Below are 25,704 nucleotides of genomic sequence, written 5' to 3'. Positions count from 1 at the left end.
TGAATGCATTTAAAAGTGCTTATTATCATGACAGTACTCCCTTCACCGTGGGTGTGAGCGTTCAACAGTAAGGCCCACAGAGATCATGCCTCATGCCCAGGTCTGGGGGCTAGAGGTAGTGAGCCCTCTGACCGCCCCCCACCGCCCAGCCCCCAGGGCCCGAGGGCACAGCAGGTGCTGGACCCACTCGTGCACTGCTGAGTCACCTACAGTCCCTTCTCTCTAAAATGCTTGCCATGTTGTCCTTCTTTTGCTCTGTGGTAGGCGGCAATAGCAGCGACTCAGAGACAGATGCTGGGACCACCGTCCTCAATTTGCAGCCCCGAGCAAGGTGCTTCTTGCCAGAACAGTTCTCAAAGAAAGCCCCACAGCCCTATAAGATGGAATGGAAGAACGAGGTTGACGTTGATTCCGGACAGGGGCAGCCTTGTACCCCTCCAGCTCCCCACAGCAAAGAGGGAGGCACCCCAACCCCAGGCATGCTGCGGCAGCCCCTTCTCTCCAAAGGCCAATTTGGCCCAGTGCAGGAAGACCGTGGGACTGAAGGCATCCGACCCAAGCCGCCACCCAGGCTGGTCCGAAGGGCATCGGAACCCGGCAACCGGAAAGCCCGATTTGGAAGTGAGAAGCCTTAATGGAAATGGCCAAAGCAGGCCTGGGGTGACTGACCCGGCATGGCTGGGGCTTGTTACTTTGAAACCTGACACAACAGTGGGATCCATTTAATACCCTCTATGCATCTAAATACTTTCTTTGGGTAGTAGAGTCATGCCATTGATTGACGGGATGAATGCTTAACCCAAGAAGAGGAAAATCCAAGAAAAAAGCCCCATAAAATGCCTTTTATGACTTCTCGCCAGCAGTTGTATTCTTTGCAAGCCTAAAGAAAAAAAATTGTGTGCCTTTATTGAACTTGAATGACAGAACTTGAAATTTTGAACACACCCGTGTTGGTGAAAATTTTAATATATACATACATGCCTCAAATTTTATTTATGGAAACCCTATGTATATCTGTAATCAGTTTTTAAGCAAAGGGCGCTAAAAATGCTCCACATCTTTCCAAGGCATAAAGGAGGATGGTGGACCATCTGCTTGGAGTCAAGGTGTTTCCCCATCCTGAGCTGATGAGCAGTGGGTAAAGGGAGAGCACAGCATGGAGCAAGGATGCCTGGTGAGCTCAGCCTGGGGAGGCAGTCAGAACGTCTGGGCAGATGAGGAGGCCTGGCTCCCAGAGCGCAGATTCCCGTGAAATAATGAGTCATCTGGATTTAATTTGTTCCTCATGCTACCGTACATTTGAGGGTGACCTAGAGATTCCATCTCTCATTTGTGTTTGAATGGTGCAAAGAGAAAGGCTGTGTGGGTGACACGATGTATGACAGACTTGGTGGCAGCTTTTGATGAAGTTCCAACGTGTGGGCCTCATGTTGTATGTGGCGAGACCAGGCTGCACCTGCTTACAACTTGTTGGCAGGTTTTATATTGTGCAATACTGGAAGGAGGATGCAGAAGATTCCCTTTCATGCCCATCTATGACTACCTGCTTTAGAATTTTTCTGTAGAACATTCTAGAACTTTGAAAACAGGTCAGAGGCTCCAAGCAGACAGTTTATATAAATGGTATTCCAATGTTTAACAAATTGGTGAGAGTTCAGGTTTTGAAATTTATTCAGGAAGCACTTTGGAGAATATAGGAGTTCTATTTTTTTTGTTTGTTTTTTGCACTAGTCTGTAATTTGTTACCTCTCCACCCTCAATAGTGACTCAAATTCTTCATATAAAAATGGATTCTACTCATATGAGTAATTTTTAAAAGTACAGCAGAAAGATAAGAAGTGGAATATAATCATTAAAGATTAATATTTGAATTTCCATCTTAAACTGAGGTTTTATTGGCTTTTCCCCTCCTGCCCCCCGCCCCGAAAAAATCCTCTTTAGAACTGGACTGGAACAAGACTCTAAATGTCTGGGTTTAAATACAAATGAGGCCATGCATATAGGCCCCTGGGTGCACATTGGAGATATAGCAAAGGATACAAATGACCACAGTATTGTTAGTGGGAAAACATGAATGAATTAAACAGGAAGATTCTGTACTCAGAAATCCCCAGGGCTGCTTCTCTTATCCCCTCCCTTTATCCCCATTGATGTGGAGAAATAAATCTACCCTTTCTCTCATCTTCTACAGTCTTGGAATACTGCTAGATCATTGGGCGTGAGGCAGAGGGAAAGATAAACACACAAGGTACAAGTTCATGAAGAGCACAATTTCCTTCCCAAATTCTTCCACGTTGATCAGTGGAGAGCAGGACAGACACCATTTGAAAACTGTAAGCTTAGGACTCTGTGCCAAATATCTTAATTTTAAATGAAAATATTTATATAAAAAAATATATATATTTCATCTGCTGAAAAGAAACTGAAACTGACTTTTAACTTAGAATTTTATTATAGGAATGTGATTCATCAAGAGATGGGATGTATATTTTTGAGAATGCCAGGAGTAAATTTTTAGAACTTAATGAAAAGAAAGGTTAAAGTGGAAAATGACCTTAAACATAAATTTCCTGATTTTTCCTGGTGTCCTAGAATAATAAATATTATAATGAGTCTAATTTTCTGGAACCAAAGGAGAAAACATGAAAGTTTTTATTAAATTTCTTCTCGTTAAGCAGGTAGACCAAATTCAGCTTGCACTGATTAAAAGTCTATAAAGAATTTGGTTGACATTGTGCAAATTAAAAAAAAAAAAGCACATGTGTCATCTTACCAGTTTAATTTTTTCTTACTTGTTGAATGACAAAAGCAATGAAAAATAAATTTGACTTCATTTTGCTTTTTTTCTATACTTTCTTTTCTTCAAATAAAATTATTAAGTTCTAGACACTATAGGAGAGAATATGAAACCCTGTAAATATCAAAAGTCTAAATTTTCTGCACTACAGATACATCTCCAACCCTTTGTAAATGACTCCCCTAATTCAAGCAATACTTGATCCAACCAAAGTTCCAGTGGAACAATAGAATTCTGATGGGTCTTTGGTATTTGTTGCAACAAATCTGACTTGAACTACCTGTAAGTGCACAGTCTAGGCTTATTTCTTTACCTGTAATGCTAAGGGCTGACTGTTGGGAACAGGCCAGTTAGTGAACAACTAGAAAGTGGCTCCAAAGTTCGAAACTTTTAAAAACATGTGCGTTTTGTGTATAAACCCCCCAGAATATCTGGGATGAAATTCCCTTTGCCTTTTACTAAGCTTTGTAGTGGGGGAGGGGAGTGTTTATTTATATAAAGAGCATAGAGAAGTTATTTATTACATGTCTCAGTGTGTTTTACATTTGTCGCGCTGCCCAAATCATGTTTATGTTAAAACTGGCATTTTATAAACAAGTGTGAGAACTGTAATATTTTGTTAGTTCAAAGTTCACGCTTGACTTTCTTCTCTGAAGAGTGATTAAAGAGATTTCTTTGTCTGGTTGAAGTAGGTATTGGCATTATCTGCCCGAGCCTGAACGTTGTATGTTGATTCCCTTTGTTAAGATGAGCGAGAAACGCTCAAGACTCAGCTGTCTGACGATCTGAGATTTTGTACGTGTGTGTGTGTGTGTGTCTAACTTTTAGAGCAAAACGTGTGGCTTGCTGGTACTTTGTATCTGACATCTTAACCAGGCCCTTTCTTCCGTCTGCGTGTAAGGCAGAGAGAGCCCCATCTGGGTAACTGCCACCTGGCTGTGAGCACAGCTCTTTGTTCAAGAGAAGGGTCTCCTCCCTTCGGATTTTTTTCCCATGTCATTCACTCCACACGTGGCTGACCCCCTCAAACGTGGTCACCCCCTGCAGATGTGCGGACGAAGCACCCACATGGTTAGTTTTGAACGTCTTCTTTAATGTTGCAATGGTACATAGTTTTTGGATCCCTTCTGTCTTCTTTCTACAATTTTTTTCAAAGAAAATTCTATTTTACTACCTCTAAGAAGACCGTCGAGAAATTGTGGTCAGTTCTCTTACCTGTCTGGTCAGAGAAATAGGAGTTTCTATGTGTAGAGTTAATACATCTGCTGTCAATGGATTATCGAATTTTCAATCTGCACGGCATACTGATGACTTTGAATGTCTGAGAACCGACTTCAGGGGTTTTAGGTCACAGAGGTCTCATGGGGATCTGTTATCCTTGTATTGTGTGGTATGGAGAAATGAGATGCCCAGTAGATACAATGCCCGACACCTCGGCGGTGACTTTTCTCATTTTCACTACTGTAACAAAATGCCCTGAATTAAACATGCAAATGTTTTTCTCCCCTGTTATGTCAGGGGATCCTGTTATGTCATCACTACACGTAGTAACAAAATTTATAATTTAAATGAGGGCTCTCTGCATCCAGAGTTTGGTAACTCCGCTTGCCAAACACAAATTTTATGTATGTATACCAACAAGGCATTTTTCTTGGTTTCTGTGAAATGTACAAAAGTCTAAGTGTTAAATCAGTATGGAGTGGAAACATTTAATGGAATAAATATAAATTAATCACTATGGAGAAAATAATGCATCACAAGAAACTAGTACAGCCCCCCAATTCCGATTTTTACATTTATATATCAAAACCATTCTCGTGTGTGCTAAAATGAGGTCATGATAGCTAGAATTTGTGAAAGGTAAGAATTTAAGAGTATTACAAATTTCAGTTGCTTTAGTTTCAAATACACATAATATCTCAAACAGGGCTAACATTGTTAACTGTGTTAAAGAAACGTAATGAAGATTATAACTGGTCCATTAATTTTCTCTATGTAAACAGACCCTTGTAAAGGGTTCAAAGATCATGCATGCTCTGGAATATTAAATGCTGCCTTCCCAAGCCAACTCAAGCAAGACAAATTAGGTGAATGCCATCCACTGTCTTACCAAATGGTTTGTAAAGATTATGCAGGGTTCTGGACCAACATATCAAATTTTTAGGTTTTCACTAACATAGTTTTTGGCACCTGCTCAACACCGTTTACTGTATTTGCTATCATAATTATGTACCTCTGACTGTTGGGCATCCAGTTCAAGTCCTTACCTTTAGCTGGAAAGTTAGTTTGAAGGTGTTACAACTTGACATACTTTATCATTTTGTTCATTCCAAAAAGATGGCACAGTGAAGATGCTCTGAAGGTGACCAGGAGAAAATGCTCACCCTTTTCTGGGTCATGACCACCTGGCACTGGCAGAAATGGGCTTATGATTCCCGGGCCTATGTTTCAGCCCACAGCACAGACCAAGGTAAGCCCGGAGCATGCACCTATTCACGTGCACTCAGATCCAAGGGCCAGGCCCCATAGCAGCAAATGCATTTATTACATCAGGCTCATTCTGGATAGTTCACGTGGTTTCAGTTTCTTTAGGCAAACTCAGGATAGGTTTAAGTGGGTAAGCTATCACACGAAAAAAAAAATTCTCAGTCTGGGTAAGCACCTGAGTCCCAGTGATTCAAAATGGAAGAGATTCTTTGATAAGCCTAAAGAAAGGTCATCTCCTATTCAATGTTGTAAATTGCAACTATTAACAGGTATTTCAACTATTTTTCCCTCCACAGTGTATGCTTTGGAAAAAAGGATTTTTATTTATCAGTATAGTTTAAATCAAGGCTGATCAAAATACAATTTTTTATTCTAACAACGTCCTTAGTCCACTTTTATGCTATAGTTTATGCTATATAATTATGGGTAATAATTAACACCTCCTTCCTTAATGTTTATAATTATCTTTTCCCCTCGAGGAACAGCGCAAGCTGTTTGAGACTATCCAATTCCAAATTAAAATCAGCATTATTTCTTACAATGTACTAAATCAGGAAAACAGAAATTGTCTGTATTGTCTTCGCACACAGCTGTCTGTAAAGTGGTGAGTTTAGATGATCTGTTTGGGAAAAATGAGAAATCTAAAGTAAAATATTGTGTTAAAATAAGTTAGTATTTGTGTACTGATTAAGTAAAAAATAAATCCTACTGATGAGATGTCATTTTAAAACGATTTGCTTGCCAAAGATGTGCAATAAATTTCAGATTATGTATACATTTGGTATTAGCATATGGTTTGAAAACAGTTAAGCTTGTTCTTACTCTTAGGACATGTTTTAGCATAACTGGAGGTTAACATTTTCAAGAGATTCTGGGCCCTGACTTAACATATACAATCAGGATACAGCAATAGCTCCTAAAAATTACAATCAGAATAAATGATAACACTTTGCTACAATTTTTAAAGGGATTGTATTATTAAAGAAAATTATTACCATGTAACTGGCAAGTTCTTCGGGAAAAATAAAATTTTAGGACAGAAAAACAATTTTTTCAGTCCATCACCCTGTTCTGAGAAGAGCTGCCTTATACATCATCCTGGCTAGATCTGTGGGAATCTTACTTCAGAAACTTCTGAGAGGCTAAGGTTTCCTGGGGATAGAGGGCACGGGGAATCACCATGCTGGCTTTTACTATACATTCCAAATAAAAAGCTATCCTCTTATAGCAGGTGCCCAAAAGCCTGCAATTTCTCCTAAGTGGCTTGACTCCCCCGCCCCTACAGGTGTATACATTTCTTATAGAAGTGTCCTTGGGAAAAGACATCTTCTTAATATTCACAACATGCAGAAAACGAACTCTCATAAATGCCCACACATGTTCTCTGCCAGCTAACAGAACGGGGAAGAAGGCCTTAACACTCATTACCAGCTAACCTTGCCTGAGCTCTGCCTGGACCAGACACCTGGGCGTCACCCACAGCCTGTCCAGTGTCTCCCCGGAGGTCACAAGCTGACAGTCCCCAGGCCTTTCAGATTTTGTGCCCCACCTGATTCCCTCAGAGCACATGACTTCTCCCTCCCATTCCTCTTGGATGACTGCCCTCGAGGAATCTTTAATGGGAAGTCCACAGAGCATTCTCCAGCATGCATTCTTCAGTGGCTTCCCTCCACACCTGTGAGAATAGAAGCTCAGTCCTGAGCATGGTACATGAGCCCCTTCATGATCCAACCCAGGGACTCTCAACTCTGGGGCACTCTGGAGTCTGGTTCTAGAGGTCTAGGGCATCAGGTGATGCTACTATGCAGCCAGAACCACTGGTTCTCCCCCCTTCTGTTTGCTGCAGGCATCTCTCTTGACCCACACGCCTGGGCTTTGGAGCCTTGCCCATGTTACTGCCCTGGCTAGGCATGCCCCACTCCCTTTCTGATTTCTGCTCATCTCTCTGGACATGAGGGCAGAGAGGTATACCTTCCCTCCGTGGAGAAGGCCAGAGTCTTCTAGAACCCAAAACCCTGAGGCTGATTCACAGAACTTAGCAGTTGGGGCTGGCATAATGCCAGGAGGGTGCCATATCCTTTATAAACTTCTCGGGCAAGTTCAATGCCCCTAAAATAAGATTCCATATACCATTAAGTTGAACCATGTGAAACTGCAGGTAATTGACTTAGAAAAACAGCAATTTTGTGTGGCTCAACCTAAATACTTGGGAAATTATTACAGAAGTTACTCAAGAACTCAAAAACAAAACAACACAAACTTTAGTTGAGCAGATTTAATTTCCCTGAGATCATATTCCATAAATTATATAAATACTGTCTACAGACCAGTAGTTTTCAAAATTTACTGTGCACACAGAGCAGGTGGGAATCTTGTGAGAATGGTTCCCAGCAGGTCCGGGCTGGGGTGTAAGTGTCTGCATGTTTAATAAGCTCCAGGGGAATGTGGATGCTGCTGGTTCTGGAACACATTTCTGAATATTCACACATCAGACTTTTTAAGAGGAACTACAGGCAAACATCAGAGATATTGTGGGCTTGGTTCCACCACAATAAAGTACATATTGTAATAAAGTGAGTCAAATGAATTTTTTGGTTTCCCAGCGTACATAAAAAATTATGTTTAGGGGCACCTAAGTGGCTCAGTTGGTTAAGCGTCTGCCTTCGGCTCAGGTCATGATCCCAGGGTCCTGGGATCGAGCCCTACATCGGGCTCCCTGCTCTGCAGGAAGCCTGCTTCTTCCTCTCCCACTCCCCCTGTTTGTGTTCCCTCTCTCGCTGTGTCTCTCTCTGTCAAAAAAATAAATAAAATCTTTAAAAAAAAAATTATGTTTATACTACACTGTAGTCTATTAAATTTACAGTAGCATTATATCTAAAAAACAATGTACATACCTTAATTAAAAAGACTTCATTGCTAAAAAATGCCAACCATCATCTGAGTTTTCAGCAAGTGGCAATCTTTTTGCTGGTGGGGGGTCTTTTCTCAATCTTGAGCAGGGTGGTGGTTGCTGAAGGCTGGGATGGCCTGTGGCAATATTTTAAAGTAAGACAGCGAGGAAGTTTGCCACATCGGCTGACACTTCCTTTCACCTTAAGGCCACTGTAGGGTTGTTAATTGGCCTGATTTCAATATTCAATATTGTTGCGACTCAAGAAATAGGGAGGCCCGAGGAGAGGGCAAAAGACAGGTGACGAGCCAGGTGGTGAAGCCGTTGGAACATGTACATTTATCGATTAAATTCACCCCCTTATATGGGCACGGTTCATGGCACCCCAAAACAATTACAACAGTAACATCAAAGATCACTGATCACACATCACCATACCAAATATAATGAAAAAGTTTGAAATACTGTGAGAATTACCAAAATGTGACAGACACAAAGTGAGCAAATGCTGGTGGAAAAATGGTGCTGATAAACTCAACACACGGTTGCCACGAACCTTCAATTGGTAAAAAAAACGCAGTATCTGTGATGCACAATAAAATGAAGTGCCATAGAATGAGGTATGCCTGTATAATATTTATCTTTAAAAAACCCACATGAGTGTGGAGAATAACAAAAATGTTTCTCTACTCTCTATATGAAGATCAACCCTGGTTTTCAGTATTTCCATGTATCTGATTAACTGTAAAGCCTTAATAAATTTATAGGCTTTATTTAACTTCAAAAATAAAGTGCTAGGATTTCAAAAATTTAATAATGACTACATTAAAGAATGTCTAAGAAACTTGGCTGTTTCTGAGTTCACAGAAAAGATAATCTTTGGAGAAATTCTACTTCATTGCATAAACCCTTGATTACTTCTTGTCATTTGAGTCTAACCTCTATGACGATTTGGTGTGCTCCTTAAGGGCCACGCCGTTTTATATTATATTTTGCTTTCCTCAAAAGCGCTTAGCGCTTGCATAAAAGTTCACAATTACAACACTTAATAAAAAGTTAATATTTTCCTTGTAGCTAGATAGGAGAAAGGACAATCTTCAAACATCCCATTAATTCTTTATCATAAATATTTGAGTTTACCCCATACACAACTTCAAAAACTAGAGAAACATTTTTTTTTCTGCTTTGCATACAATACATTTATAATTATACATGTGTTAGGTTGAGAACAGGAATAATTTCCTAGTGGACCAATCAAAAAGAATGAAAGGAATGTGAACTTCGGTAGTTTGCATGGGGAAAAGAGGGGGGGGCTCCAATATAATTATTAATAGGTGACATCATCCAAGTAGCAAGAACCAAACAGATGCTTCCCTGTGAGTTTGCTAACCCTCACTCTGAGCCTCTCAGCTGGACCCTGGGGTGCTACTTTTGGAATGACCGTTTAGCCTAGGCCTAGGAAAAGGCATTTTCCCTGTAGATCAGTGTAGCTCTTTCATTCTCAGGTAGGATATTAAAATGAGAGAAAAGAAATGACTTTCAACATAAGACGCTGTAGAGTTAAGTCCGTCTGATGAGTCATGACACCAGACTCTCTTACACTGCACGAGACGTTCATCTTAAAGGCATTCCTGTGCTTTGTCTTTTCCACTGGGCTCTACCATCATCCAGTCGATGCAGCCCAACAGAGCATCGGCTTCTGGAAGCAGTTCATGCCTGATACCCAGGGAGAACTAGCCAGACGGACAACCTCAGCTCTCTGCAGAGCATGGGACCTCCAAGGCAGTGGACACAAGGGACAGGCTCCATGAACCTGTTTCTCCTACTATGGAGCATGACTGCCAAGAGCTGGGGAGAAGGTAACACATCGGGATCACATAATCTTAATAGTTCAAACTGAGTTAGCTATCAATAAACACAACCAAGTCTCTGGCTTTGACTTGACTCAAAACCAGTATGTCTCCAAATGACCCTTTTTCTGCCTCCATGAGAAAGTGCAGTATTGCTTATTAAGGACAGGCTTCTGGGCCTCCCCTGGGCCCGCAGAATCAATGTCTGGGGGTGAGGCCAGCCATGTGATTTTCCCGCAGCTTCCCAGGTGGAACCTTGTTATAACTTGAGGAAGGGACAGGCTAATTTCAATCAAGTAGCTTATTTAATCTCTAGGATTCTGATAGCAGAACCCCCCCCCCCCTTAGCTTACTTATCCAAGGTGACATGAACCCAGCCGGTCATGTTATTAATGGCTTACCCTATTTTTTACTTAGCAGGGGAGCACATCACCTTCTGTAATCCCACCACCCTCTTCCTGTCCTGAAGCTGATGGGGATCCCCCCTGGAAAGTTTTAACGTGGCCGGTTCGAAGACGAGACTTTTACATACGGTTTAATAATACCTTCCCCTTTGACAAGGCTCTGACTTCTGATCAGCCCTGGGCGTCTGCCCCCGAAGCACACCCGCTGGGAAACCACCCTTCCTGGCCTCAGAGTTGGTATCCTCCATCCAGTTCCACGCTACGCACGTTTTAATTTGTCACTCCCACGGCCGCCGCCGCCGCCACGGCCGCCGCCGCCGCCACGGCCGCCGCCGCCGCCACGGCCGCCGCCGCCGCCACGGCCGCCGCCGCCGCCACGGCCGCCGCCGCCGCCGCCATAGCGGGCTCTGTTGAGGGACATTAGGAAAATCGCCACGAGGGCCAGCACAGCCCCCAGGCTGGGGGGCCCGCACGGGCTCACCTCCTGCGCGAGCCCCGACAGGAGCGGCGCGATGATCCGGCCCACGGCCGTCACCGACTGCCCCACGCCGATGACCGCGCCGCTGGCCCGCGCCCCGCCCGCCGCCAGCTGCAGGTCGGTGATGCAGGTCCTGCCCACGGCGGTGGACACGGCCAGCAGCGAGGAGCAGAGCACGGCCACGGCCACGGAGCGGGCGGCGGCGTGCAGCACCAGCAGCAGGCAGGTGAGCGCGCTCGAGTGCATCAGGATGGCGCGGCCGTCGTGCCGGTACAGCCGCAGCAGGGGCCGCAGCGCCAGGCCGGCCAGGGCGCCCAGCGCGCCGCTGTAGCTGATGAGGTAGCCCGCCGCCCGCGGCCGCACCCCGAAGCGCTCCTCCAGGGCCAGCACAAAGTTACTGTAGTAGAGCATGACCGCCACGGCCATCAGCAAGCGCACCGCGAAGAGGTCCCACGTCTCGGAAAATACCAGGCTCTTCATGTCGCGCAGCGTGGATGCGACCTCCAGCCACGGCGGCCTGGCAGGCCTGGCGCCGGCCGTGCTCTGGCGGGGGGTGGCTGCTCCCTGCCCGTGCCCGTCCGTCCTCCCCCAGGGTGCAGAGTCCTTCCTCGCTGGCAGGCCTTTCTCTGCACTGGAGAGCTTCGCTTCACACCAGGGAAACAGCCAAACCAGACCTGGGAGGGTGGCACAGGACCTGTCAAAGCAGGCTGCATGCCGCGGCTCCCACGGTGCCCCGTGGGGGAGGAGCAAGCACGTGTGGGAGATCACCGTTCTGTAGTTTTGTATTTGGACCATTTACTAACCCGTGGTTTTGAATCCAGTTTTTAACTATTCCCACAGCTACTTCTACTCCATTTTGATAGCACAGTTCCGCTAGTCACCTCAAAAAAATCTATACCTACAAGATGTTCACTTTTTTCTAAAGCTCAAGAGCCCATGACCGTTTCCTATAGCATGTGATATTGAAATTCTCATGCCTATGTTTAAATTCATTACCTTTCTAATTCCGTGCCTATCCACCATCTTGCCCACCCGTCCATCCACCCACTCATCCATTCACCACCCATACTTCATCTAAACACTGAATATTTATGCTTCCTAAATGCTAAGTCCTGTGCTAAACAGTAGGAATATATTAACTTGACAACACAAGGCCTATAAAATCCCTGGCCTCGAGGAATTTAAGTCTAAAAGGGGGTTTGGACAAGTAAAACCTAGCAGTTAGATTACAGGGTAAGTGCTATGTTAGGGGAAGCACAGGATGCTATGAACAGAGACAGCCAGCCTTGGTTTGCGGAGGGAGGAAGGGCAGCTTGATAACCAATGACCTGTCAGGAAGCACCTGCTTGGATCTGCCCCCACTTCAGGGCCACCATGTGCTTTTACAAGTCACACCTCAAAATCTTGGGGGGTGCCATTCTCATGGACCATTATGGAGTGGCTCAATTCCTATTCAGATAATCCCACCTCCACCCTTGTGACTGGCTCATTCCCACCTCGGTCATTTTATGTATCCCACGCCATCCAAGTAGAATGACCTATCGCCAATCCATGCCCCCAAATTTCTTGCCATACTAGGACATCTTTTCCAAACTCATCCTGTGGGGTTTTCAGTCCTTCCACACTTCAATTCAACCCGGACCAGTGGCCATTCAGACTGCTTCACGCTGTTTTTAGCAACCACATCTGTGTATGTGGTTTCTCCACAGTCTAGGTGGACTATTCGCCAGGGACTAATTTATGACAGAAAACTCTACCACGCAAGAATGCAGGCCTGGACTTTTTACCCATTCTTACCTTTAAAATGCCCCTTGGGCATTTTATAGAATCTTGATAAAACTATGAAAGGACTATCGCTGGTAGACTGAGAGGAAGAGTATAATTAAAATAATAAAAATGATAATGATGACAGCAACTGATGTTTACTAAGTATGCTTAGCATACTTGATGCAGTGGGGTGAACCGCTCGTGTGCAAGACCTCCGGTGCTCGTCTTAGTAAGACCGGGAGTGTTGTTACCCCATTTTAGGGATGAGTGAACTGAGGCAACTCGCCCAAGGCCCACACTAAAAAGTGGCACAGTAGGAATCTGAATCCAAGTCTGTCAGACTCCAGAGTCTGAGTTCTTAACCATGAAAACAGAAATCACGGAAAGAAAGACATAAGAGGCCTTTCTCAGGCAAAGTGGCCGATCAGAATGAGGATATGAGAAGCTGAAGGGGTAAAAGGAGTTGAGGAAAACAGCCGAGGTCACTGAGGGAAAAAAACGCAGTACGCTGTGTTCACTGTGCTGGAAGGCAAAGCCCAGTGTGAGACACTGTCTGCTGGCCTGCCCCCCTCGCTCTCCTCTGCTATTCCCTGCATCAGCTTGGCCTACTGACCTCCATGTTTCTTAAGAATGCACAAGAAATCCCTATTACTATTTTTAGCCATTGTGGTTGAGAACACTTGTGGCTGAACTATCCCTGACTGACTCGGATCCATTCACAGGCTTAGGTTAGGGCATGATATTAAACAGCATCATTGCTGGAGAATCCGAAACAGAACTCCATAATCATGGCCTTCGTTCATACACTGACTTCTGACTTTGGGAGCCATCACATTCATCACATTCCTTCGTAGGGGAAGGTACCTGGCCACACCAGCCGGTCATGTGCTCAAGTATTTTATCTAGATTTACACTAATCCGTCAGACCTCACCTCCTGGCCGAGGTTACAGGTTAAACTTCTGGCAGGAAATCACAAAATATACCTATGAGGATTGACATTGAACTCCTGAACTCCGTTTTCTGAGTGTGATATCCTAGCCCAACATGGAATCCACCACTCAACCTGGAGCCTTGAATACAAAGACTAAAAAAGATGCAGTAGAGTAGACTTATCATTAAACTTAAGGAAAACTGAGTAACATGAACCAATCCTCTTGTTTATGAAGGTGTTTATCTAAGGCTCAGGAAGGTACCAGTCTCTGGGCAAAGAGGTTTATCCTCTTTGCTTTAGGCAACTGGCCCTGCATCCAAGGAGCTCATAGTCCAGTAAGTGTTCTTTTATTCATCAAATGTTATTGAACATTGGCTTTATGCCTGGCCAGTTGTGGGCAGGAGTGACAACAGCGAGAAAATCTCTACCCTGTGGCATTTAGTTTCTAATGGTATTTGTGGGGAGGTAGGGAGGAGAGAATATAACCATGAAAACAAATTGATAATATAATTTCAGAAGTGCTATGAAGAAACCTGAATTATTTGAAACAGTCATCAGGAAAGGGCTTTCCAAGGAAGTAAATATTTGACACCTGAATGATAAGAAAGACCCAGTAAGGATATGTGGGAAGAATGTTGTTGGTGGAGGAAAGAGCAAACTGCAGTGCCCTCCTGTGGGAATGAGCCTGGGGTGTGTGAGCCTGACCAGGAAGCCGGTGTGGCTGGTGCACATGGAAGGAGAGAGAGAGCTGGGGGAGGGGGCAGGGCAGGGCCTGCACACGACCATGCTGTGTGAGACACATCCATGCTTTAGCATGATAGGACGACACGGGCAGGCGGTCTGCAGCAGGGGATGAGGTGGTCCAACTTTGAAAAATAAGTCTGCTATTCTGAGGTGAAGGGGATTAAGAGTACACTTATCAGGATGAGCCCTGAGTGATATACAGAATTGCTGAATCACTCTATTGCACACCTGAAACTAATATAGCACTGTATGTCAACTATAGTGAAACAATAACAACAAAAAGCCTGCCTGTTTTAAGAACAACAAAGTGTTAAGGAGATAAAAGTAAAGCAGGTAGATTGGTCAGTATGAATGCATACACCAGTCTTCTTATGATGAAATGTCAACTTACCAGCATTGAGAATGAAGACAGAAAAACAGATGAAGGCTGTCAGATAAAATCCACCATCTAGCTCAGTAAGATATCCACCAACCATGGGGCCCAAGATGAAGCCCACACTAGATGCTGCGTTGAATTGTCCAATTACTAGGGGCCGTTCTTTCTCTGCAACCAGATCGGAAAGCAGAGCCCTTGAAATGGAGAGGGTATGTTTAAAAATACCTGCAAGGGGATAAGAAACATGCTCTGTAACATTTTTCAGACCAAAAAAATCTTGCATGTGATCTTGCATTTCATCTCTATCACTGATGGAGTTCTGGTCTCCATTCTCTTTGAATCTCTAAGGTCTGCAGTTTCATCCCGCCATGACTGGACTCCTGATCTAGCCCACAGTCCTAGTTGGCCACCTTATTCCTGGTAGCCAAGCCCTGCATCCTCTGCTTTCCCACCTTCCACCCTGACATCCCAGTATCTCCAGTTTTCTCTGTTAGCCAAGTGCAATTCATGGTGGCTTCTCTACAGAGACGTGTCATTTTTTTTTTTTAAAGATTTTATTTATTTGTCAGAGAGAGCGAGACACAAGCAGGGGGTGGAGCAGAGGGAGAGGGAGAAGCAGGCTCCCCACTGAGCAGGGAACCCGACGCGGGGGCTCGATCTCAGGACCCTGAGATCATGACCTGAGCCGAAGGCAGATGCTTAACCAACTGAGCCACCCAGGTGTCCCGAGATGTGTCATTCTTTATTCACTCAGTGAGTAAACATTCACTGCATGCCTACTATATGTCCAGCATTAACCTTGACCCTGGCCCTGAGGATAATGCAAGGAACAGAGTGCAAAAAAGACACAAATGTATCTATCTTCACAGAGCCTGTGTGTGTGTGTGTGTGTGTGTGTATAAAGGTGATAACTGCTAGAGAGGAACAGAGGAGGGAAGGACAGGGAATGAGTAAAAATATAAAAATATGATGACATAGTCATCTAAACACTACCAACTGATTTTCTACTAGCAAGAGGTTTGTGAATTGGTTGACTAAACAAACTGAAAGGTGGGGCATGACTTAATAAGAGATTAAAATGTATATAGCAGCTTTATATTCCTTATACTTCTGCTGATGTATTTGTCTTGTCTGCACCCATCCATCCATATGCTGAATAAACAGACTGATTAGGTTCTGGTAACGTAGGTTGCCCACCATGTTGATCAATACATGGCAGGAACTCAATCAGTGTTGCTGTTGGGTTGGCCTGAAGTGCACCTAACTGTGATGCAACACAATGGTTTCCAGGGATTTCCTTGAAAGAAGTATCACTGTACATCACTCTGCCTGCACACTGATCCTGGGTTCTATACCGAGCTGTGTCTAAATATTAGAGCGGGCATTTCCCTGATAACCAGCCTCTTTGGGAAGCAAACTTAGAAATCTCTTTTGGAATTAGGTAGAGAGACTCTAGATCTATTTCCTTAAATGGGAGAAAGGACTGGGCTGGAAGATGATTCCTAAGAGGCCTGATAGGAATCCTGTGATTATTTCTGAAATGATACCGATGTTGGGTTCACCTCACATACCCAGGGAAGGAGGACTGTGGTGAGGGTAACGCAGACTAGCTTCCTATTACCTTCTAGAGGTTGGGCTAGGGGACAGAGAGCGGAGGGGAAAACCACGTGTCTACTTCTGGTACTTCAACCTCCCTCAGGCTCATCTTCAGGATACAAGGACCTGAACCTACACGTGACATTGTACAGCACAACCCTGGCAAGGCTCCCCAGGGCTCCCTCATATTCCCAGGCCAATTAAACACTGTAGAGGTTCCCATAGCAGGAAAGAATTTTATGTATAGCTCTCCTGTTGGTCAAGAGTATGATGTATATTAATAGAACTATCATTACTCAAAGCAGGCTCATTTCATATTAAATAAAAACATTTTAATCTTCTCTATAAATTTCTACCTATTGTATACAGGGTCCATTAATCTCATATATTTCTTTAGAATTATGAACAGCCTTATTGCTGAATGGTGGAGTGTATTATATTTACACATTGCAACCCAAACCAAGCATGTACAATAACTTTGACTCCGAATGCACACAGAGCAGCCACTGGTTGGATTTTATGTGGTAGAGGCAAGTTAGGATGACTGCTCATATTTAAAGCAAAGACCTTCATAAGCATTTTTTGTTTTTTGAATCAACAGAAAGGCACAGCATGAATTTTGGAGGGTGAACTCAAAAGACTTGGAGAGTAAGTATGTATGTCACAGAAATGGGTGTGAAAATCCCAAATAAGCTGATCATCAACTATATGTTAGAAGGACTTATTTTATGCTCTGTTCCTTTGGGGCATTAGGTAAAAAGGAGCAGCTTAACTGAATATGGGCAGAGGTCCAGTGCTGCAAACTTATCCACCAGGGCAGCAGAGTCTGTCAGGGGAGAAAGAAACACTGAAACTCCAGGGCTCTAGCAACTAAGAAAGGCAAAGAGAATAAAGAGCTTCCACAGGAGCTGCCTACCTGCCACACGAGGACTGCATTCACAAGTGGCAGCTCGAAGAATGGACAAAACGTTTCGGTGAATGGACAAAATAGAAGCTATTTCGAAAATGTCAGAAACATTCAAGATCAGTTTGGAAAGAGAAACTCGTCATCATCCTAGTATCTCCCCCGACCAACAGCCAGATTTACAGGAGGCTGCAGGAAAGCTACAGTGGGAAATCTCAATTTGAAGTCAGGAGGCCCAATTTTAAAACTATACGCTGGCCAAGCAAGAGAATAGGAAGCACAGTGCTGGCCAAAGACATTTAACAAATTCTTACTGCCTGAACGTAGAGAGATGGATGGGAAGGAGACAGGTCTGTGCAGCAGCATAATGATTCACACTGACAGGGAGCGCTCCGGGCCCTGTCATGTACAAGCTTTGTGGCTCTGCACAAGTGAGCAGAGCCTGACTGATACCAAGTACTCGATCAACAGCAGTGGCTGGTGTTCCAGTTATAATTGCGCTTGTCAATATTTTCTTTTGGCAAAAGCTCTAGTCAAGAAGGCACGGACAGGGGCGCCTGGGCAGCTCAGTCGGTTAAGTGTCCAACTCTTGGTTTCAGCTCAGGTCATGATCTCAGGGCCCTGGGATTGAGCCCTGTCTGGGGCTCTGTGCTCAGCACGGAGTCTGCTGGAAATTATCTCCTTCTCCCTCTGCTCCTCCCCCTGCTCACACAGGCTCTCTCTCTCTCTAAAATAAATAAAATCTTAAAAAAAATAAAAAAGAAGGCACTGACATGTACGACAGTCTCTCTTTATACACTTACATACAATTGATTTATTTAGAATGAAACACACCCAAGGAAAGAAACTTACCTACAGGGACTCTAGCAAGGGCAAACAGGAACACACTGGTGGATGCTCCAAGAATCAGATAACCCAGGGCGCTGAACAGAATGCACACCAGCAAGGAAGACCGTTTTCCAACCACATCACTCCAGCAGCCCTGAGGAAAGCAAGGAATACAGAAAGTCCTCTGACTTACCACCTTTAACCACCACCACCATGGAAATGCCCCCCAAATGTGACCAAGATGTTTGCCAGATGAGAGACAACTTACCACCAGTGTGCTGGAAAAGAGCTGCAAAATGCCATAGGAGGAGCCTACAAAAAACATCAGTAACATCAAGAAAATCAGCTGGACCCATCACAAAAATGGATCAACATGGTAACAATTACATAGAAATTAACAGAAAAACAGGGGGAAAAAAAGACTATTTTTAAAAAGGAGATCCCCCCCCTTTTTTTCAATTGGAAGGGTAAAGCAATACAATTTTTATTAAAAGACCTTCAGGGGTGCCTGGGTGGCTCAGTCGGTTAAGCGTCTGCCTTTGGCTGAGGTCAAGATCTCAGAGTCCTGGGATCGAGCCCCGCATCGGGCTCCCTGCTTAGCGGGGAGCCTGCTTCTCCCTCTGCCTGCCACTCCCCCTGCTTGTGCTCTCTCTCCTCTCTCTCAAATAAATAAATAAAGCAAAAAAAAAGAAAAACCTTCAAAATAAAAATGAAGGAAGCAGAAGAGAGACTAAGGCAAGGGCTGCCTAAGGCCAAAGGGTCCCTGAGAGAGGCTTCTCCTGCTCTTGAGGATGCGTACCCCTGACTGAGAAGACCAAATAGAGAGTACTCGGGGAGTAGAAATCCAAATCCTACAAAAGTTCTACTCAGTCTGAAAACTTTTGTATCATCTTATATCCCTCTAACATTCCAGTTTTATAAAATGCTTTAGTTTTATAAAGAACTGACAAAGTTTTACAGAGTGCTTTTACCTCCATTATATCAAATAACATGTCCCTTCTGCTCTTCACAGAAACCTTCATGCTGCTGTGTGGGCCAGTATAATTCTACTTTCCAAGGGAAATACAAATCATGGCATGGAGGACTTACCAAATATTGTGTCCACCACTGTCCCAGAACATTTGCTTATCCAGCTTGTGAATAGTCAAAGGCTATTAGTCTTTCAACAATTTCTTGTTAATTAGCACAGTCCGAAGCCCTGCTATGTCTTGTCTCTTTGGTAAATCAGTGACTTTGAGATGGAGGTTCTATGCTGCACAGGTAGAGAAAGCCTACAACTCCCTAAGATATGCTTGTGGTGGTGCAGGAAGCTTGTGACCAATTTGTCAACGCTCACCCTACATCCCTTGCTGCGTGACTTGATTCCTGTAGATTATGTTTCTCTGGTTCCTGCAGGCAGGGGTCTGTACCTACCCTTTAACACATGCAGCCAGCTCCTTGGAGAGGCTCAGTAAGTAACCATGATGTCACTGGTGGTGAGGGGAAGGGAATGAGGCTAAACCTCAAAACCTCTCTGACCACAGGTAGTCTAGGAAAAGATGAATTACATTCCCTCCAGGGTAACATTTTTTTTTTTTTTTAAGATTTTATTTATTTATTTGACAGAGAGAGACACAGCGAGAGAGGGAACACAAACAGGGGGAGTGGGAGAGGGAGAAGCAGGCTTCCCGCCGAGCAGGGATCCTGAAGTGGGGCTCGATCCCAGGACCCTGGGATCATGACATGAGCCGAAGGCAGACGCTTTACGACTGAGCCACCCAGCTGCCCACAGGGTAACATTTTTAAGTATTTTTAAGTATTCTAAAAATTCCTTTTATCCCACTTTCAATTTACCTTTGGATAATATTTAGCTATAAGACTGATTTGTTTTTAGGTTTAGTCCAGAGGATTGAAAATTCAGTGCTCTGAAAATGTACGATATTAACCACTCACCTACTATTCCAGCAACTGTTGGACTTGCTCCAAGAGACTTGACATGAAGGCTCAATAAAGGGACGACCATGCTGACACCAAACAAATCCTAAACAACAAAACATTGATTAACTCAAATTAGAAACTGACGCTTAGGCGTTCTTAAAGTGGTAATCCTAGTAACAAACTGATTAAAAAAATAAAACCAGTATCTAAATTTTGAGCCACCAAGAAACCATAATTGTATTCTACAGTATGCTATGCCCATCAGGTTCAAATTATCAAAGAATCAAAATACAATGTGTTATAACAGTTGCTCCCTATAAATGCCTGATCACCATGAACCGGAATCATTTCAACCTTAGCTTCTTTGTGATTGATCCTTAATACTCAAGGAGGATGTGCTATAGAAGTTATTCAAATAAAAAACCAAAAAAATGTTTGTGTGTGATGAAGTGGGAAAGGAGGCAGGGAGAATGCATATTTCTTGGCAAAGCTGCACTTGCTTCATATATGAATTTCCTCCTAGAATTAGGGAAGGTGACTAATCTGTGGCTTATAGCCTTAAAAATAATATCTGAAAAGAAAGTCTCAGCAAAGCAAGGAGAGAGAAGGATGGCGTAGTGGGGAAAGACAGTGTTCTGCAGCTAAGTCAATGAAAGTGCATGGGATTTGGGGTTAGACAGACAGTTCTAAGTTCCAGCTCTGTTTCTTACTAAGCATGTGTGCTTGGAAAGTTATTTAATGTCACCAAGCATCAGTGCTGTCATCTGTAAAAAATGGGGATAATAACACCTGTCTGGTAGACATATGATGTACATTAAGAGATGTAATGGTTGAGAAAGGTCTAACACACAACAGCAGTTCAAACATATTTTCTCTTTTCTTCTGTCCTGGGGATAAGTACTGACCCTTTTTGCTACGTATTCTGAGTTAACAGAAAGACTGTTAATTTTTCCTTTAAGTTTTGTTCTCATTCCTACTTCACTTGAATACTTTCAACAACTGGTTTAGAGGAAGGAAACCACATTGCACACACATGGTTTTCTTTATATTCAACTGGAATTCCTTTTCTTATACTCCTGGTTAAATAGAAAGAAATGCACGAAAAATATTTTTTCTTTGGGCCCACAATTAATCTTTTGCTTATCCCTTATCCTGGTGGCTGTGCATTCACCTAATTTTAGAAACATGAACCTCTAAATGCACTTTTCAGTGGCCCTTTTCCATGGTTACATCTTTAGATGGCCATATATTTACTATCTAGTGTTCTTAAATAGCTCATAAATTTATACTACCAGAACTACAGTTTATTATTTTGATTTTAAGACTACTTAAAATTTCTTTTGGGTCTAAGCCAATGTCTTTTGGGCTTTGCTGTCAGCTTTGTTTCATCAGCCTGCTGATGTATGATATCACTTAAAAGACCCCAAATACATCAGTTACCTATTGAATTTTCTGAATCTTTCAGAAAAGGAAACTCAATTGTCCCAAAATATTTTTTTTCCAAAAAATTCCCAGTACCACTTGTCATTTAACATTCAAATAAAGAATGGGAGAGAAATAATTAAGTAGGCTGAGATTTACGGCAGGCAATAAGAAAACAGACTCATAAGTAATAACTGATGATCAATATTATTTTAACGCTTTGTGAGCCTAAAAAGTATTATCTATTTCCAAAATTGTCTTTCAGGAAGTTGTGCACTAAAATTGTCTTCCCCTTTACTAGAAAAGGCAACTCCTCTCTTCCTGTGAATCCAGTTTCTTCAAAACCACTGGCTTTGAATGCACTCTGAATGTGGCAACTGGTCATGTGCTTATAACCATTTATAAGGAAATCAGGCAAGAGGGGACCATTTAAACCTTTCGTGGAACATCTACATCTTTCAAAAAAACTGGTGAATACACTAACACGTTTCAAGATCTTTTTCAGGGTGGGAACCTAAATATTTCTTGATTAGCAAATTGCCTCAGTAAGAATGAATAAGAGACCTGACTATAGCTGATGAAATAAAATACGAATCTCACTGTGTATCTGGAGGAAAGAGGGGATTGAAATCACAGATCTTAGCACCATCTTACAATGCTAACCAAAAGTGGCCTAGAGGGCCATCTTCATCTTCCTTCTTAAACAAATTAAAACCTGGAAGCCCAGATGAGAACTAAAAGCAGAACACTTTGGCAAATGACTTCTTTCATCCTGTTCCCTTCCTCTCTTATTAATCTGAAACCATTTCCCCAAAAGTCTTAGAGGTCTTTACATCTCTAAATATATTAAAAGTAATAACTAAGTTATGTATAATATTCCTTGGATGTTACCTAACAAAGAGCCTTTAGATCTTCAAGGATATCCAAAGCTGCACATATTTTAATTGCTTACAACATTTTCCATTAAAAAAAATCCCTACTCTCTTTTAACTTTTGGGAAATCTTACATTTTCCCCTGAACATATTAGAGACCTAATGACTCTCTTGAACAAATTATTAAAATTTTACATCAGGCTTGCTAAATTAGACTCGCTGTGTGAACAGCGCGTAGACAAATCTGTACTGGAAGGCCAACTATAATGTATGATCTGTGAATTCATTTAGAACATTCAAACTATTTTGAATTTTAGGTCATGTTGGTTTCTCCGATCTCCTGATCCGGACTTTCCAGGTGAGGGCCCAAATTCTTTTCATCTGGCAGGATCAGATATGAGTACTGTCTGAGGGAGGGCAGCAATAGCCTAGAGGCAGTCCCCAGCTCCAACCAGAGGGTGGATGGCAGCCAACTCCCTTCCGAAATGTCAAGGGGCACTCACCATCAATAGTTTTGAATTGAGCGTGGCTGAAATGAAAGGTGGAAGAGGTATCTGCACCCTGAGGCTGATCTAAGATTAAGGAATGCCAGGCTCTGAACAGAAAGCATGAGCCTGGGGGCAGGATAGGTAGGTTAAAGGCAGGCAGATTCTGTGTGAAGTGCAGCCCTTCTGAGTGCCTCATGGTGTTGTGTTTACAGCGATTTGGAAAATGCTTTCATCATTCTCTTAACTATTAAATCAACATTAAACCTTTACAGACTGATGAACACCTTGCATTGTGGAGGGGAATAGGGAGGCTGCCTCCCTACTCCTCTCCTAGCTGAGCATGGCTCGGTATCCAAACTCTAGTGAGGATAACATACTGGGGAGTAGTGGTCTTAACCTGTATCTGGGCAGAAAACAGTAATTCCTCTTTGCCACGACCTAGTGCCTTTGGGGACTATTCAAAGCCTCCGAAGGCCGTCTTCGCCCAGTGACACTTAGCCTGACCAGTTCCTTTTGTCCTCAAATACAGTCTCAGGCTCAGCAAAGAAGAAATCCTATGATGTCCTTGTCCTTTCTCTCCTAACCTGGACCAGCTCACAACCAGGGCAACTAAACCAGGTCTAGACTTGGAAGGAGAGGAGTGAGGTGTTGGATCTAGGGTTCCTGCAGACAATGGCCCATGAGCTACCAACACAAGCTTTCTGGTAAGATTTTAAGTTGTTCCTGGCAGGGACTGTGTATTGCAGGGACTGGAGCTCTACAGCCCCGACCACATAAAAGGTTTTCAGAAATTCTATGAATAATAAATGGATGGAGGTATGGATGACTTCCCCTATCATACACTCATCTTTCTAAGCTTTCCATTCTACGTGGGAAATTCATAATAATTGTCCTCATTAAACCAGGACACACACACACATCATGAAAAAACCAAACCTGCCTTGTCCAATAAACAGTTTGTTGAAAGGCAGATGTGCATAATTCACTGTGGTTTGCATTTTTAAACATTCCAGTCTACCAGGAACCTTAATGAAAATGTGCCTAATTCTGCCCAAGTGGGGTCATCAACAGTGACTTCCCCGACCGGGCCTGGCACAAAGGCCTTGTGTACTCCTACCACACCTACAGATGTCAGAATAGCTGGGCTTTCCCAAAGTTGCCCAGGAGCCCTACTGTCCACCCTGAGTGCTCTGAACCTTTCACAGCATCTAACACCTGGGGTCACCCCTGAACCTGGTTTAATCACACTAAAGGCTGGTGCTGGGGGCGCCTTAAACGGCAGGAGTAGAGGAGCTGCGGATTGGGCCCGCGAGGGGCAATAAAGCAATGTGGCCTGGTGCAGAGTGGAAGGGGTTTGGGGGCAAAAAGAAGCTTCAAAGTAAGAAGGCACCATCAGGCAGATCGCAGGTTCCCAGTCCTGAGTGAGCCTTACGACCACCCAGTCTTCAAAAGAAAAAAAGCCACCCCTTACCGGGTTCCAGGTCCGAGGCGTAGTCGCCCTTCGCCCCCAGCCCCAGCACTCACCAAGAAGCCCACCAGGTAAAGACAGAGCAGGAACCGACGGGCTCCGACGGCACCGGGGCCGCGAGCCCGCGCCTCAGCCCCGGTCCCCGAATCCTGCCTTAGCATCGGGGTCGCCGAGACCGGCCCCCCCGCCGAGGCCAGGCCGCGGCGACCCCCCGACTCCATGCGGACGCGTAGGGGGGCGCGGCTACCCGCACCCGAGGCCGGGACCTGCCCCCGCGCGCTAGCCCCGCCCTGAGCGGAAGCGAGCGGCGTGCGCCTGCGCACAGGGGAGCGCACCCGGGCTGCGGGGGCGGTGGCTGTGCGTGGACGTGGCTGGCTCCAGGCGGGGAGGAGACAGCGCGCGCCAGCGGTGTGTGAGAGACGCGCCGGTTTTGTGATGGTAATGATAATGCTCTACATTTCCTTGGAGGGAAGACTGTCTCTGGTATTGGAAGGCGGGAGGGAACTGTGCTGAGCTTCGCCATACAATATGGGGCCGCCTGAGGTGGCAGCCAGCCCCACCTGGGAGATCCACAGATTTAGGCTGTAGTTGGCTCTGAGTGACGTGGAGTAGGTGCCTATGGCCCCTTCAAACTTAAGTCTGTCTGTTGGAAAAGCAGGCAGAAATAAGGTAGACTAACGTAAGAGAGCTGTGAGAATCCTGCAAATCTGGTATATCAGTCTTTATAAAAAAATCTGGTATAAAGATTTTCTTGAAAATCTCAGTTGTGCAGGTTGCTAAATTTGATCTTGCAGAGTTTGTCATGTGAAAGTTAGGGTACTGTTTAGGAAAGAATGAGATACTGAAATTTAGAATGGAGATGTGTGTTTGGAGCCAGATGAAACTGACAATCTTGAACCCCCCAAGTCACTCTGAGCCTCCTTTGCCACTAGAAGTAGTGTGTCCTCTTGTATCTGAGAAAACTAGCTTTCCTGTGCTTAAAGTTTTTGTGATTAACCCATCTGGGATAGGTGCCTTGAAGAGGAATGCTCATATTTTTCAAGACCCATCAAAACCACTCACTGTGTTCACTAGATAAATAGCTAGGGTAAAATCTCAGCGTGTCCCAGGGGGCAGGTAGATACTATGACCTCTGAGGAAATTGTTTACACACCATAAGAATGAAAGACTCTGCTAATATATTATCAGCATACCTTGGAAATGTATGGGGTAGAGAATTTAAGTGTGTCAGATTAAGGAGGGAAAAATATAACACTAGATTAGGCAGAGTTCACTGATAAAGGTGCACTTACTAGAGATTCCAGATGTAATGTGTTAGCGTGGAGAGCTAGAGGTGACTCTCACAGTTTACTTGGTTGGTTGACTGAAACATAGACTCAGAGGTCACCTACGTTTAATAATCTTGGGATGCCAGACGTTTTCTGCATAATATGAAAAAGGGGATCCAAAGCTTGGGGAGATAAGAATGTTAGAGTGGACTTAC

The 25,704-nt window shown here is 44.0% G+C and overlaps 2 protein-coding genes across 2 annotated transcripts in view; one reads left to right on the top strand and one right to left on the bottom strand.

The window, feature by feature from the left end:
* The window catches only part of SLC9A2 (solute carrier family 9 member A2), a 98,097-nt gene extending 92,038 nt beyond the window's left edge, over nt 1-6,059 (top strand). Inside the window, exon 12 of the mRNA XM_081832301.1 lies at nt 265-6,059. Coding sequence (XP_081688427.1) covers nt 265-635 — 371 coding nt within the window. The 3' untranslated portion in view covers nt 636-6,059. The remainder of the gene's footprint in view (nt 1-264) is intronic.
* A 4,628-nt stretch (nt 6,060-10,687) lies between these two features.
* SLC67A2 (solute carrier family 67 member 2) lies at nt 10,688-24,525 on the bottom strand. Its single transcript, XM_006733386.3, has 6 exons — nt 24,278-24,525; nt 19,986-20,073; nt 18,322-18,365; nt 18,078-18,207; nt 14,741-14,950; nt 10,688-11,580 (listed from the first exon to the last, which is right to left on the bottom strand). Exons 1-6 carry the CDS (start codon nt 24,440-24,442, stop codon nt 10,688-10,690), a joined length of 1,530 nt encoding a protein of 509 aa, XP_006733449.2. The 5' UTR covers nt 24,443-24,525.
* Nucleotides 24,526-25,704: the final 1,179 nt, after the last annotated feature.

The sequence above is a fragment of the Leptonychotes weddellii genome, chromosome 10 (assembly GCF_054177405.1).
Source record: "Leptonychotes weddellii isolate Sample4059 chromosome 10, ASM5417740v2, whole genome shotgun sequence".
Lineage (NCBI taxonomy): Eukaryota > Metazoa > Chordata > Mammalia > Carnivora > Phocidae > Leptonychotes > Leptonychotes weddellii.
Note: the sequence above shows the minus strand (reverse complement) of the source record. Positions and strands in the feature narration are given on the sequence as shown.